Below are 16,699 nucleotides of genomic sequence, written 5' to 3'. Positions count from 1 at the left end.
GGTTTGTTTACAACCCGCCACCGGCCACTTTATTCGCTTCATAATAGCACAGACATAAATGTATTCATATCATTTGGTATTATCCAGAACAATCACACGTAATTTTTTAAAGGAACTGTTGTCAAAATGTAGGAACACGTGTGATCTGACATTCAACTGTAAATGTTCAGAATTTAATGCACAAAATTAATTGATTTAAACAAAAAAAAAAAAAAAACTGTACAAGAAAGCTGTACTTACTAAGCGACCAGCGACAATACTTCAACCTAATGATAAATATAGTCATACAAAAACGGGGATCCACTACATTTTTTGTTGTTTACGAGCCTAAATAATTAAGACATGGTGTTGTATACTATAAAATACATTCAGAAAATCTTAAGTTATGTCTTACAGTCTTTGGTTACATCACGTTCATGCTTTTGTCATGCGACTTGTTTGTCAAATGAGTCTCAATAAAGTTGTGCCATTTTGAAACATCATGGCGGCGTACCCGTTGTTTCCAGCATGGCTTCCGGCAGCTGCTAGATGCTCAATAACATGTTTCCTTAAAGACACTGTTCCGACGTCAAAGAAAATCAGCTGTCTCGCATCCAGCAACACTGTGAAAGGTAAAGAGTCTGTCTGTCTTTCTGGCGCTCAAGACTGCGTGATATTTATTGTGTTACAGTCTGTCTGAGGTGATACATGTTTGGTAACTTTGAACACCTGGTTACGTCACTACATAACATAGTACCATAATATATAAGTTACTGTTTCTTTCAGACATTGTTTCATTACATGCAACAGACTGTCTGCTTAATTGTTACTGAATTGGGTAACGATTAATACTTGTTATGTCTGGTGTAATGCATACAGGTTACACGAGCTGGAGGAGAAGCAGTTCATCTACATCATCCTGCTCCTCTGAGCCTCCAGCTGCAGATTTTTGTCCCTCCAGTAAAACTGTCGGACACTACGATCGCCTCGTTCAGCGTGGCTCCCTGAGGGACGATGCTCAGCAGCGACATGTGCTGCAGCAGCTGGTTAACCTGCAGCAGACACTTAACAACTACAGCAACAGTATCTACTTGATGCCACCTCCACCCAAAATAAACTCAAAAGATGACAGTGGTCAACAGCAGAAAGTGAAAGACTCCTGCATTACAACAGCTGAAAATAAAGGCGATGCATCCGCTGAAAAGGTAAAAGAGCCGTTATAATGACATCATATGTCCTCGCCCTCAAAACTCCTCACTACAATACTATGTTCACATGACAATTTATCTCTGCAATGAACATTGTTTAGGTATCTTTTAAAGGCCGGGTTCACAAATTCAAGTCTGTCTGTCTTAGAACAATAGTCAGGTGCCCAAATAAACATTGAAATAAGTTTTTCTTGCAATAATCATTCCTCCTGTTCATACTGACCATTAGAAAATCCCTTCATAATGCCCTTATAGTTTAAGTGACAGGGGCCAAAATCCAAATTCCTCCGTCTGTGCAAAAATGCATTCAAAAGTTTATCTGAAGCTAATATGAAGTTTCAGCCGTCCAAATGAGTCAAATCAAGTAGATATCTTTCAATGTTAGTCTTTTTAGTGCCGAAGTCCCTCTTTTTGTTACTATACTTTCACTGCAGCTCAACAGGGAAACACTGTCGAGGAAGCACAAAGGGAATTTGATGCTAAAAAGACTGTAAATGTGGCAGATATCCACTTGATATGACTAACTCAGACTGCTGAAGCCTCATATAAGCGTAAGATAAACTTTTAAATGCATTTTTGCACAAAATGACTGTGTGGACACACTGTGGATTTTGGCCCCCATCACTTACATTGAAAGCACATTTGAAGGGGATCTTTTAATAGCCAGTATGAACAGGAGGAATGATTACAGTGAGGAAAACCTCTTTCACTGTTCATATGGACACCTGACTGTTGTTTTAAGACACACTTGAAAAATTGTGAACCTGTCCTTTAAGTATTTTAGCTTTCATGAAACTCATGCCACAATTCTTACTTAGCAGGACTATATCAAAGTTTTTGAGGTAAATTAAGTATGTAAAGAATGTTTGTGATAATCCTCTTGAGTTAGATTATTCTTCATTGATTTTTTTGATATGTGACTGGTTGCCAAAAAACTTAAAGACAGATGATCAAGAGCACAGCACTGACCTTCAAATAGGCATAAAACTAGCAATTGCTTGACATTGGTTCAGCTACATTTCATTGTCTACATGTAGCAGGATGACAGATGCACTCTCCAACCCTTCAAGAGCAACAAACCCCTCCTTTCTGCCCGGCGTATGACTTCTCTCTTAATGCATCATGTGTTACAAAACACAAAACAGAAACCCCGGATGACTCTCTCATTGAGCCATTTCTATTAACATCCACCTCTTTCACTGCTCAATAACAGTCCATGTAAGAGAGAGAATATTTGCTTGCTCAATTTGTAGACTACGACAATGAAGAGAAGACTACAAGACTATTCAAGACTAGTGCTTTGACAAAACAATACCGCTAAAAGTCCACTCACTAGCTTTATGTGGAGCTTTCAAGTGTGGGTTGAATTCACTCAGTTTTCCTGCAGATGGGTCTGTTGAGGAACAACCTAATTTGCTGTCATGACTTAAAAAAAAACATGAGTCTCATGGTTGAAATTATAACGTCATAACTGCTGATACTGAGTATGTATGTCAGCAGATTAAAGCAAACAGCAAACTCCAACCACTGATGAAGAGCATGTAATACGCTTGAAAGTGGGGCTGATGATGAACTGATTAGTTTCATTATTATTGATTTAATCTGTTAGTTATACTCTTGATCAATCAGTCATTTGGTCTATAAAATGGTGAAAAATATCTCACTGTTTGACAAAGATGCAGCATCATATGTCTTGTTTTATCTTAATCAACAGTCCATAACCCAAAGATATTCAGTTTACTATCATAGAGGACTAAAGAAACCAGAAAATATTCACATTTATGAAGCTAGAACAAGAGAATTTTTGTATATATATCTTTTAAATGACTCAAAACGATTAATCGATAGTTGGCCGTTATTGTTCTGTCAATAGACTAATCAATGAATCGACTAATTGTTGCAGCTCTACTTGAAAGCTCAATAATAAAAGCTTGTGAGTGGACCTTGAGTATTTCCAAAGATTACTGTTATGTCTAAAATCACTCATTCACTATTCTCAACAGAAATAGCTCAAAACTTACTTAATGTAGTGTTAAGTGTGTAATTTAGTATTATGTTGAGATTTTCTTATTTTTCATCATTTTGCATCAAAACTGATAGGGGTAGTTTTGTATTGTTTGGATTTTAAGCAAAAAGTTGATTTTTTTTCTTTGCACAGTGGGAATTCTTGAGGTCACTATACAGGGAACTAAAAATAAGTTCATTAATTTCAGAGAATTCTTACACTCAAATAAAATGGTGAAAAGTGAATATAGTTCACTTGGTAGAAACTAGGGAGTCATTTTGCATACAGCTCAGGATTTGCATGTCAGCATGGACTAGTTTAAAGCCTTTTACAGTGCGGCATCTGGACTCCCATTCTGTTATAAAGCCCCATTGACGTCCAACATATGGAGGGACTTGACAGAGTCCGCTGCACTGTACTCCAGTTGTATCACCGATAGTGGCCGTGGGGCTCAGGTCAAAGGGAGGGTAGGGGTCTGGGAAGTGTATTGTGCATGATGTGAGTTTTGGAACAGCGTAATGTAGGGGGCTGTTGTTGTTTTTAGGTCAGGGGAGCTGACTGTCTAGTATTTGGTGGTGGGAGTTTTTTTTTTTTTGTTGGTTGGCTGGCACAGACACATAGGGTTAGGCAGAGATTTTGGAAGGCAGCAGGGCAGACCTCCCGCTGTGCCCGTCCCGGCACCCCTCTCACTCTCTCACCGTCCCCATGCAGTAATGAGGGGATCCCCATTGTCTGGGCCATTCTTGTCCTTTTTGCTTTTGATTCGGGACTCTGACAAATACTTTGGTGTTAGGCTATCAACACCGCCAACCCCCCCCCTCCTCTTCTTTTGCACCTATTTCTTGCTCTGTCTCTCACATACACATACACACTGACTGGAGTACTTATGCAATTATTCTGGTTTGAATCAGGTCATACCACTGTCCTTTCGGTGTCTGTTCTCTCTGTGAAAGTGCCGCCATTGTCCTCACTAACTGACCAAGTCTGTGAGGAGAGTACACTTGACTTAATATTGACCCAATGTGGCGTGGTTTTGCGGATGGTCGACTAACAATGGGCCATTGTTTGGTGGGAGCCACCCTCTTCAAGTCAGACCTGCATCATAGAGTCCTCCTGTATGCTGTAGGTCTCCAGCAGAACAGTTGCACCAGTTAAACCTAACTTAGACTCCCACAGTCATTCCATTAACCTCGTTAGTGAGAGACATGACATCTTTTGGTTGTCGATAAACATGTTCAAAAGCAGTTTTACTGAAGTCATTTAAAAGCCAAAGTGGCAATGTCCTGCTTGTGAACTTTCCACTCATGTGCCAGTCTACGTCCTCCACCAGGAGGTGAGACAAGGCCACGGAGCTCAGCTAGACAGAGTGCCTGAGGAACAGCCTTGTCCTTCTCCACTCTGCCGTGGCAGAATGGCTACCAGCCACCGCTGACAATTACCCCACCATGCCAGGGGGCAGCTTGGGAAGTCAGGGAGAAGTCATACACTGTTATGCCAGAGCAGACAGGAAAGGCTTGTTGCTCTTCCAGGATTTCACTCCAGTGCAAGACAGGCAGGGATGGAGGGGGTAGAGGAGGAGGAGGAGGAGGAGAAGGAGGGGAGGAGGAGCGGGAAGAGGGTGCAGAGAGAGAGGATGGGTAACAAGTTTGTTTTTTCATTTAGTTTTCAATCGGCCATTGTCTGCTTTTATCAGAGTCAAGTGCTCCTTGTGCAGTGGACAGGGAGTACTGTCGCCATGAAATAGTCACTAAATTAAATTTTAAGAGGGCAATCCTTTCTGTTTAGTGCTGAGTTAATTCCAAAGCTATTTGACATTGCCCGGTTACAGAGATGGACAATCCTCAACCACAATCTTATTAAAATATCTATAATTTGCCCCCTCATACTCACATATACCCCGAGCTAGCATTACATGTCATGTTTAAACTGATGCGTTCACATAGCTTGGGCCCTCTTTAGAGATATTTGGCTTTACTCGATATTCTCAGCTTGGTCACACAGAAGACTTTTTTTTTTTTTTTTTTTTTTTTTTTTTAAAGCAAGGGGACCTTTTGATGATCGGAGGCAGGCAGCACAATGACTTCCAGCAGCACCTCAATGCAACAGTACCGTATCACAATTAGCAGCGCTAAACAGGCTGCACAGACAAGTCCACTCCATCTCGTATGGAGCCTCATCCAGTCCTCTCCGTTTTGTCTGACAAATCCCCCCATTGTTCCTCTGATGATGCTTTTCTTTCGTGGGAACCCTGGCTTGTCTTGTTGATTAGATCCCCTTTGTCTTCCTCCCCTGCAGTGGGCTAGTCTGGAGAATGTGAAACCACACACTGTAGTGGTGGCTTAATGCCTCAGCATACTTTGTTTATTAAGCGATGATTCAGTCTTATATGGTAATGTATATAATGAAGTTTATTTAGGTCACCATTTAGCTCTTGTGCTTTTTAATAAGGAATTAATCTATGCATGCTTTTAGAAAATCCTGTTTTTATGATTAACTGTGGTGCATTTTATTATCATTATCATTATCATATTGTTTAGGATGACAAACAGCTGTTAAAAGATTTGAGATTTACACACGTCTTACAGTCATTTCCTAATTTTTCCCTTTTTCCCCTCAAAAGGAGGAACCTGCTCCTCCTCCACCACCACCACCACCACCCAAAGGCTTCTATATCTACGGAAATGTTGGTAAGTTCTATGGTGCTAAATCTCTAAAACATCCCTGAGAAGTGAACAGAATATAATATTATAATAAGTAATCTCTATCTCTATCAGGCACAGGGAAGACCATGCTCATGGATATATTCTACTCTCAGGTGGAAAACACCCGTAAAAAGAGAGTCCACTTCAATGGCTTCATGTTGGACATCCACAAAAGTTAGTATTCTCCTCCCACTGCACATCAGTAACTACAGAAGGTTGGCATGTGTGACTTTGTGGAAGTTTTCTGACTCCTCGTATTCCAGAGATCCTATATTTATCTCTCTGTTTGTCCTGAAGCCCTCCTGTTAATTGTCTACCATTATGCATACAGGTGAAATTACTGCTTTATTCAGTATTGTCAGTGGGTTTGTGTTGCTGATGCAGGTGTGCTTTAAGATGTGCCTGACGTTTGTGTACTGCTTCAAGGGATCCACCGGAGGAAACAAAGCCTGCCAAAACGAAGGCTAGGGAAAATGTTCACCTATGACCCCATATCACCGGTTGCCATGGAGATCAGCAATGAAACCTGCCTCTTGTGTTTTGACGAGTTTCAGGTGAGCGACTCTGTGTGTGTGTCTGTGTGTCTGTTCTTAAAATCTGCTTGAAAATTAGCTGCAAGTAGCAAACAAGACAATAAAAATTGTGTTGTTGTTCTTTATGTCAGATGCGTAAATTTGCTTAAAACAGTTTTACTCTGACACTAGTGCTAAATAACATGTGATATTAGTAAATATACTGCTTGTACAACTATATGTAATGCAATGCTGATATTCAGGTTTTTGATTGTAAAGAAATACCTATTAGCTGAGATAAAATAAATACCCATACAGTCCTCAAAGTGCACCACAGATATATTAAATAGATAATTTGTGATCCTACTGTATAAAGTATGTCTGTTTTTAAAGGGCATCTTATGAATTTAAACAACTTAACATCAAGAAAAAAGATGATTGAAAGGCCAGGATGTGGTACAATGTACATATTTACAACAACAACACAGATTTTACACAACAGTGAACTCAATTTGACAGTCAAAGTAGGACAAGAGACAGATAATTAGAAATTATTTAAAATTATTTTTATTATTTATTATTTATTTAAAATTATTATTTTTAAAAATGTGTAGGTAATAACATATTCAGAATGAAGGGGCCATAGCAAGCAAACAGGAGATATGTTATTGTACATATTATGATCAAACACAAAGCCAGTGTCAGTTGAAAACCACAGGATAAGAGACTTTGGCATAAACACTAACTCACAGAAAAGAGACCCTGAAATGTGTGAAGAAGGAAACAAAGTGATATTTTACAGGGGTTTTTTTGACATTTCTTTCCTTCTAGGCCAGAAAGTTTTAAAAAATAGTTTTAAACGCTGTGTTCTGAGTTAAGTGTTAAGTGTTCGATCTGATCTGTGTTCAGTATTGGTGTTGTATCACAGCCGGTGTCTTTCCTGTGTGGGCATCGGGATGATCTTGACATCCCAACAAAAACAGGACTGGGGACACCTAGCGGCCATTTTAAATATAGCAGAAGTGTCCAATGACTTCCAACAGCACTCAAACACTATAGCGTGTAGTTTTCAAGTAGTAGTAAAATTATAAAATCTTACATGTATCTTCAACATATAACATTTCTTTACTTTGTGATCCTTGTGATCTGCTTCTGTTACTTTTTATGCACTCAGAGTTATTTTGGCTCTCAAACTAGTACAACCAATTCACCCAGACTGTACACTGGATATATACAAATAAAAGGCACCTCCAGCCATTAGTGCTGCAGAAAGTCTCTTTATTTTACCTCTTGGTGTAAGAGGAGAGAACTGAAGCACTCTCTATTAACTGTAAGCTAGGTAGTCATTCACTGCAGCTTCTGTCTTTATCATTAACCAACTGAACACATCTGTTAGTGGCACAATGTTGCTCTTCTTACTGATATCATTACAGTTGATGCCAGCAGGTCAAAGGTCACAGAAGGTGCGGTTGCTCCCTCTAATCACTCTCTGTGCATCTGCGAGGATCAAGAGCTGCTCCTTTCATCCGCCTGTCTTTCACATTTTAAACTGCGGAGCTGTTTGTGCATTCTCATTGATTTGTTTTGTTTGCCGTCGCCAGCTTTGCTGTTTTCGCTTGTCGACTGTTGCTACCGGTGAATGGAGGGGAAACAAGCAGACATGTGCGCGTTGTTTGTGATGCATAAACAAGAGGTTGTGAGGTTGTGAGAGTTGGAGGTGGCGGCGGTGGTGGTGGTGGGGGGGGTCTATACCAATCAGCATCCTCCTCCACTCAGCCATGCAAATGAGGCTCTGGGTATCAGTCGCACTCTCCTGCTTCCTTAAGTGAGTGGAGCTAGAAAGCGACTGGCGGCGGCGGGTCAGATGGATCTTATCCTCTTAAATGCTAATGACATTTCTCCATTCTCTTCATTAGCGCCGTGCCATTATCAGTAATTTGTAGCCCCCCTCCCTCCTTTTACGGCCCCCACCCGGCTCCCCTAATGAATACTCGCCATTGAGAGGTCCGAGATGGAAAGATGGGAAGAGAGTGAGAAGGGAAGAAGAAGAGTGAGAAGAAAACGCTCGAGTGTCATTGTCTCAGGGCCTCAGTCACTGTGCAGCCTCTGTGAAATTGCTCATAGGTTGTGTACATAAAGAGGTGTAACATCAAAAGAGGTTTAATTTGGCAACCGTGTGCCTCGCTGTAAACTGACAGCCGCTTGAGTAATTGGATGCTCATTTAAATATCGGCATTGGCTGACGGAGATTGCACCATTATTTTTGTGTTCCACAAGTGCTACATCAGTCCCCTCCACCTTCCTCATTCTGTGGGTACCCATTCTCTTTCCCTCTCCCCCTACTCATTCAGCAATCAATATTGCCCCTCATACTATGCCCATGTTGAGGGCACATGAATAAACAAATCCAGGTTGTATAAAAGGTCATTTTTAAATGATTCTTTTGAAATGAAAATAAAATCCTGCGGTCGGAGGAAATGGGGGCCCCTTCAGAGAGACACAGAGCCTTGGCTTTCTGTTGATTCTCATTACGCACACACACAATCACACACACACACACACACTCTCTCACACACTAATTTGATGCCCCTAGCCACCTCTCCTTAGCAAAATCAAGGCTTTAACACAAATGTTAATCAAGTATTGGCAAGGGCAGTGAGGCTAATATGCAAAAGCGGAAGACTCTCCAGAGTATGAAAGGAGGCATATGCTGTGGGTATGGCCATCACAAGTGCCTGTTATATACAGGAAAGTAGGCAAGAGGGAGTGAGAGGAGGGGGCGGGAAAGATACATGACTGCAAAGTCTTCCTTTTATTCAAGACATCCTAATTCTTAAAAAGATTTGTTCTTAAAAATGTGACTTGTCCTTTCTTTTAAATCATAGAAAAGTCTCTCAATTTACTTAAAATGTGGATGATGTAATGGAAAATAATGTGTCTCCCCAAAATGTGATTCTTTCTTTTCACCAGGGTGATGAAGTTGATTTTTGAGAGAAAACCTAATTACATTTATATCTTTTATTGAATATAAATGACAATTGGCATGAGACAGACAACTTAAAGCAACAAGAGAGGCCTGAGATCAGTCTGTTTCTTTTATAATATATAATATTAGTCATGAGTAATGAAGGATGTTGTATAGCCTACATGCTGCTTTGACTACTGTGCCTTACAGGGTAACATGATTTCTCCCTTCATGGTTGTTCAAAAGAACAACAGAGTTGAAAGAGAGGGAGAGATGAGAGAATAAGAACAAAAGTGAGAGCTCTGCATTACTAATAGAAAGGTCAGAGCTCTTCATTTAACAGCCAGCGACTCATAAACGTCCTTGCTTCAGCGTTGTCATCGACCTTTGTTTATTGTAGACTCATGGAAATGATGCAGATGAAAAAGGCAGCAGACTGTTGAATTTGTATTTATGTATTACAACCTGGTAGCCTTGTGTTTAGTTCATAGAACATGCGCGCACCTTTATATGCCTTTATATGGCCATCTTGGATTGAAGCTTTGTCTGCCATCATGACCCCAGTCTGGATTCACATTGCTCCGTTTTCATTATTCCTTTCTTCCTCTTGTTTTCTCGCTGGCGTTTAGTCATTCTCACGTCCGCACACTTGATTAGCTTGGGTCCGCTGCCTTGTCTCGGCTACTTGTCCTCAGCAGAAAGCCGCTTCGTGACCATTTGCAGTCAGTTCAAGTGGTTCAGGTGTGTGTATGTGCACACAGATGCATGCAAGTGCGAATGGCCATGACCAGACACAAAGGATTGAATGAGCACACCTGAATGACGCTAATCAACATGAAGTGTTGATGGCATGGTTTGACCTCAGACACACACACATGCGGTGTGGCAAGTAAAAGGTAAATTATACAGTACATGAATGTGTCTCTTCTTCTTCTTCTCTGGTCCTTGTTCTGTCAGGTGACCGACATTGCTGATGCCATGATCCTGAAGCAGCTTTTTGAGACGCTGTTCAAGACTGGAGTGGTGGTGGTGGCCACATCCAACAGACCCCCTGACGGTAAGACAAGTATCTGAGCACATACATATTGTCCCTGTTTATTTGCTTCTAATCATTGCGCAACTATATTTTACTAAACACACAGCTTGGTACATGTGAGATGTTTAATTTTAAGTCTGCAGCCATTGGAATAAGCAGAGTTTTCTGTTTTTCCCAAATTATACATAATACATCTTCAGAAACCAATTACTCTATTTTAAAGGCTCACTATAAAAACATGAAGTTACACGTTAGCAACCTATTTGTCTGCCTTTGACAAAAAAAAAAACTTCTCTTTCTTCCTCCACCCCATAAATCCAACTGAGAGCCACTGACTATAAAAGTAGTAGTGCGACTCAATAACATTATAAATACCACAACGTCAAATATGTAACGCTACTAATATTGCATAAACACATAATGGTACAGATCAAAATGTTATACCACAACATGTGCAGTATTTGACTATAGGTTTTCTTACTATATTTTAGAAGCATATCATCCTCGAAAACAACTTGTCAGTTGTTTTCTAAAACTGTGGGAAGTTTCTCTTTGAATAACTTTTACTGTACAAGGATTAAAGGCAGGATTTGTATGTCAAGAAATCATTAATAAGGCAGAAAAATTTGAAGAAAATGAGCAGATGGCATCAGAACAGCTGGAAACATTACTATTCACACTTTAGAGGTACAGTATCTAGTATACCAACAGCCATATTCAGCTATAATGAAGGTGAAAAAATTAAGTGCTTTTATATAAGAGGAAGGAATTTTAGCTTCAGCATGTTTTTTCCAATGGTGCCCCGAAGTAAAAAAGAAAGTACATAATCCTTCTGATTCATTCATCAACCATTTAACTAATCATAAAATTAACTATGTCGCCCAACACTTCTCCAACATACCATGACATCTTCTTCTGTCTTGCCTTCATCAGGGTAATATTGAGGCTGTTTCAAGTTTCTGGGCTTACAGTGTGTTTGTTAATCATCTGACTTATAAATCATAGTATAATTTTAGGGATGGAATAAAGCATATAGGGTACAGTATGTTGGAGAACTGACTGTTCTGCACTGCACCATTTGTTTAATCTCAAAATAGCTAACTGTTGTCAAGAATTGTCAGCTTTTACCACTATTGTTCGTGTGCAAGAATTCTAACTTGTATAGAAAAAAGCATGGCAAAAGAAAACCTGCTGCCTACCTTCGAGGACTCAGAAGAACAAGAAGATAAAAGTAAAATATTTTCATCATTCTTAAGTTTAAAAAGGCCTTTGCCCCGAAGGTCCAGAGCAAACAGCAGACCCTCTGCCATTCAGCTAAAATGACAAGTAATATTCCTAAAATGTGTTTGTTTTTCCTCCACCTGAACCAGAGCGACATAAACACATTAGTCAGTTACTTTAAATACATCTACATCATTTGCTGACTTGGCTTCAGCAAAAATTGATTAAGCTTCACAGGGCAGCACCAGCTACTTCCGGTTCACAGCAATTAACAAGAAGAAAAGGCGGGCGACATTTGATGCATCTCTGACCTATGAGACATGACGCAGCCTTTAAACAGGCTTTGATGTTGCACTTACTGCCAGCAGAGCAAGGCTGGAAAAAGAATGAGCAAGACAGTGATCAAGGTGGAGATGTCCTATCTGACGTCTTTGTTTCTCAGGGAAGATGTTGATGTCTCAAAGCCTTGAGTGGGTACGAAGTGGATGGCAGCAAGATGGCTCTCGTAGACAAAGATGCGCGTCTCTGATATTTGCTAGCTATTAAGAACAAAGCACTAAACTGATGCAAACTTGATAGAGAGCCTACTTGGTATTAATTACATGGTTAATGGAATACTGAAAGCCATAAGAGACAACTGGACATGAAAGGCATAGATTTTCAATCTTTATTGATGTGGAGATGCCAGTATCAAAAGGCCCTAGATGTGTTTGTAGGGGGAATTTAGAGATAGGTTTTAGCTAGAATAGCTAAAGTAGCGTTTTGTTGTTGTTGTTTTTATATACTAATGGAGTTTAATGAGGGTGAGGAGGGTTCAGGGGATAAATGGTGTCTTTCTGGAGTAGAATGCCCTCAGTGCATTGCATCTCAAATGCAGTTTACGTTAATGGACTCAAGCTTATTTTGATCGTCGTAGATACATTTAAGTAAGACGTTTTTTTTATTAATTGATTTGATTGATTGATTTTATACATATAAAACAAAATATACTGTAGCTGATTCCAGGTGTGTTCAGAAAACGTTTCAAAACATACATTACACCCTTTGCTTGTCTTAAAGTAATGTTTGGCGGATGAAGTGTTTGACTTACTAGATAAAGTATTTGGTTTCCAGCTCCGTAGGGACCCATTGACAGCCATTCTTGGGGTTTTTTCCAGAAAAAATTGGGGATTAGGGGAAAAGGCATATTCATTGCACATACTGGCAGCTGCAAAAAAGCAACGGCACTGAACTGGCTCAAGAAGGAACCTCCACCCTATGACAAGTAGAAGAAGAAGAAGACTGGCCCTAGGTATACTCATGAGTGGAGCTGTTGCAGCTATCAAAGTACTAATACAATCCAACTGCAAGTGAAAAGGACTGACAGGGTGGATGTACGAGATGGATAGACGTTTAAACACAGACACACTGAATAATGATATGACAAATGATGCAAAATGTTGTGGCAGTGAGGGAGGATGGTTGAGAGAGAGGGAAAAAAGAGTATGTTCTTTCCTAACCTACATATTAAGAATATATTGAAAAGAAAAATGTGAAAATGTTGTACTCAATAAAAAAATAAGCTGCAAAATAATTTGACGTTATGGGAAAGGGGTTTTTCCCATCTTGCCAAAAGTTAGATGAAAAGATTGATATCACTCTCATACTCGTAAAGATAATGAAGCTACAACCAGCAGCTGACTAGCCTAGCAGAGCACGAAGACTGGAAACAGGGGGAAACAGCTAGCCTGGCTCTTTTCAAAGTTAACAAAATTTGCCTACTCCTTAATTAACAGGTTATAAATTGTTTGTTTAGTACATACACAAACCGAAGTGTTACAATGTCGCTTTGGAGGCTTATAGCCTATGTGTTGTAACCAGTCTATGCTGGTAGCCTAGCGCACCTTTTTATGACAAGACTTGAGGAAGTCACTGCTCCCAGCCAACACATAACTCCCAGTAAACCATTGAGACTTGATTTTACACATTGTAGAATTTAAACAAATGAGATATAAAGAGTTCATTTTGTTATCTTTGGACAGAGCCAGGTTAGCTGTTCCCCCCCCCCATTTCCAGTCGTAATGCTAAGCTAGGCTAACTGGCTGCTCACAGTAGCTTCATAATAACCATACAGACATCAGAGTGGTATCGATCTTCTCATTTAACTCCTTGAAAAAAGAAGCAAATAAGCATATTTCATGAAAGGTCCTTAAACACTGACGATAGTTACGTCTCCCACACAGCACACAGTCCATCACAGTATAGAAGTTACTGAGTGTTGCTTGTGAGTCAGGGCCTACTATAGTAAGCTTAAGCCCAAACATCAACAACAACCATTTGTTTGCGTTTGCAGCTGGAGAGCTTAAGCCTGTGTGTGCATGTGTGTGTACGTGTATGTGTGTCTTTGTCCGTGTTTGTGTGTGAATCCTGATCTGTTTTATCTGTCTATCAGGGATGCTACTTCAGATGTAATTTGTTCCAGCCGAGCTAATTGAAACCTCTATTCAGCGAGCTGCTGTGGACATTGTCCGCGCTGAAAAGGCGACAGTCCTTTCTCTCGCCACCATTGTTTGGGAATGTAATGAATTTTATGTTGCTGCCGCTGCCGGTAGAGAAATCCATTTTTCTCCCCTGGTCCCAGTCCTTTTGTCGTGCCTCCCCACCCATCCTTCAGTTCATCAATAGCCACTTTATGTGCCAATCTGTGGCGGGGGAATGGCATTATTAGGAGGCTAAACAGCAGCTCTAATATAGGCCCTCCCCTCCTCTTTCAGATCTGTACAAAAACGGACTTCAGAGGGACACCTTCCTACCTTTCATCGACGTGCTGAAGGTAGAGACAAAGTCATCCCCCTCTCTTGTCTTGTTAATTTATTCATTTGTTTATAACACATGCACACACACACACATTCACACACATGCACGTGCTCCTCTGTGTCTCTGTGTCTGTCTTTTTGCAAGTTGCTCTGTAGTGGTTTGATGTTTTCTGCTTCCCGGATGCCTCACACAGTGTCACAAAGCTGTCTTTGATCATACCAGGGCACAGTGAAAGACTCAGAGTGAGAAAGGTAGGGAGAGATGGAAGGAGCATGGGTGAGCACAGGTAATGTGAATGGGAGATGGGTGGACGAGCTGAGTGACTGACCCAGACTGCTTGCATTTCAAAAGTAAGGAGGGGGAGGGGGTGGGAGGGGAGAGGAGAGGAGAGGAGAAGAGCGATACAGCGGTTAGCATTTCTAGCGAAAAATCTACTTTGCAATTTAAGCAGGTACCACCATTATCCTGCCTGCATCTCAGATGATCATTGATGTGTTTGGAGTGATCATGATCATAAATAATTGCATAATAATTTGTTGTCATGCATTTTGCAACAGAGGAGAGCAGCATTCTTGCACCTTTTATTGGTATTTATTCAAAACAGAAATGGTATATTAGGCCATAAATGTACTTTTAATTTTTCGCTGTTCATCAGAAGAAATGAAAATTAGCAGGGACAAACAATGACCAACAGAAGACCACTCACCTCAAACATATAAACACACTTGTATAATAATTACTATACATCTTAGTAATTGCAGGTAGTTGGATGTACTTATACCAATAAATCCCTTACCATGTTACAAAATACAGAAAATAATGCAGGAAGAAGTTCTTGAGGTAATTATGAACAATATAATATTATGTGGTTTGTACATTTTTCAAAAATCTGCTAATTCATTGCAGGACATGAGCTGGAATGAAGTAGACATGTGAGCAGATTTTTTGTTTGGAGTTGGTATATTCAGAAGTTTATTGTTAGCCTTACCTTACTTATCCTGCACACTGAGGAAGGCATTAGGAGAAAGGTTTGTGTTTTTTTTTTTTTTTTACTTTTCTACATTACAAAAGAATAAAGATATAGCAAATGTGAACTTCAAAGGACTACTTTTTGCTTCAAGTGACTCTAGTTAACCTCCACTGGGACTTGCAGATCTTCTGGTCTAAATGCACCAAATAAACAAGGTTCAACGCAGTTGTATTTGACTGTAAAATAACCAGCCTCTAGTACTTATCTTTGTCAAAACCCTTTGCCAAACAAATTTGAGGGATTCTTATTATAATGTGTCAGTTTATGTGCTGTATAACATCTGCAATTAACTTTTATCCTCTTAAAAATATGTATGTATTATTGGCCCCAAAACTCCACTATTGTTCAGTCTCTAATGATAATTAGCCAGTTGTTGTTTTTTTTTTTTTTGTTGGTTTGTTTTTATTGGTCATCCTGTTACATTGAGGTTTGTGATGTAATTAGTACATGTGTGTACTGTAGTGTAATAAAATAAGGATACAGTTGCTTTTACATGAGCAACATGGATGCTCTGCGGTGTCCAGGCCACAGACAGTTTCATGGTCGTCAGAGCTCCACTGTTTCTTAAACGCAGAAGTTGCCACTTCCACAACTGTGGAGGCCTTGGAGTCACCCTGCTCCCCACCCACTCCCCCCATCCCCCCCTCCCCCCTCCAGCAGCACCCTTGCCCTCTCTAATCCACCCTTATCAAGGTCCTGAATGCATGTTGTCCCTCTCTGCCCTGCGCTACCTCCTCTCTTTCAGGGTCCCATGTTCCCCTTTGTGAGGCCATCTGGTTTTCAGGGTTGGGGTTTTTTGGGGGGTGTGAGGCGTTCTCTATAGTGGCCCGTTCTGTAAAGTTAAAGCGTGTTTTAGCAGGGTCACGCTGCTAACTAGCTGACCCTTAATAGATTGAATTAATGCTTGCAGGGGCCAGCGGTGCGGTTTCCTCCTCCCTTATGCAGCCCGCTCTTGTATGTGCGTGCCTGACTGTGTTTCTATAGTGAGTGAGGGAGTGAATGAGGGTGTTAAAAAGTAAAAATAGCCTCTGACCTCTCCTCCCTATCACCTGAGCCAGAGTGGAAGAGGTTAATCCACGGCCTCTGTCCGCCTGGGTTGACGTCTTTATTTAACTATTGACTTCTGATTAGTTGGGACCCCCTTTTCCGCAGCACTCCGTCTCCCTAATCATTATTCCGGTTTCCTACTCTGCAAAATAATTAATCATCAGATCAAGCACAAAGTTGCCAAACACAGAAAACCTA

General features: G+C 40.4%; 1 protein-coding gene across 1 annotated transcript in view; it reads left to right on the top strand.

Annotated features, from left to right (window-relative positions):
- Positions 1-462: 462 nt before the first annotated feature.
- The window catches only part of afg1lb (AFG1 like ATPase b), a 29,334-nt gene continuing 13,097 nt past the window's right edge, over positions 463-16,699 (top strand). The window contains exons 1-7 of the mRNA XM_067573369.1: positions 463-611; positions 859-1,184; positions 5,813-5,879; positions 5,967-6,068; positions 6,321-6,448; positions 10,329-10,428; positions 14,382-14,440. Of these exons, the coding sequence (XP_067429470.1) occupies positions 482-611; positions 859-1,184; positions 5,813-5,879; positions 5,967-6,068; positions 6,321-6,448; positions 10,329-10,428; positions 14,382-14,440 (912 nt within the window). The 5' untranslated portion in view covers positions 463-481. The remainder of the gene's footprint in view (positions 612-858; positions 1,185-5,812; positions 5,880-5,966; positions 6,069-6,320; positions 6,449-10,328; positions 10,429-14,381; positions 14,441-16,699) is intronic.

This window comes from Thunnus thynnus, chromosome 18 (genome assembly GCF_963924715.1).
Source record: "Thunnus thynnus chromosome 18, fThuThy2.1, whole genome shotgun sequence".
Taxonomy (NCBI): domain Eukaryota; kingdom Metazoa; phylum Chordata; class Actinopteri; order Scombriformes; family Scombridae; genus Thunnus; species Thunnus thynnus.
Note: the sequence above shows the minus strand (reverse complement) of the source record. Positions and strands in the feature narration are given on the sequence as shown.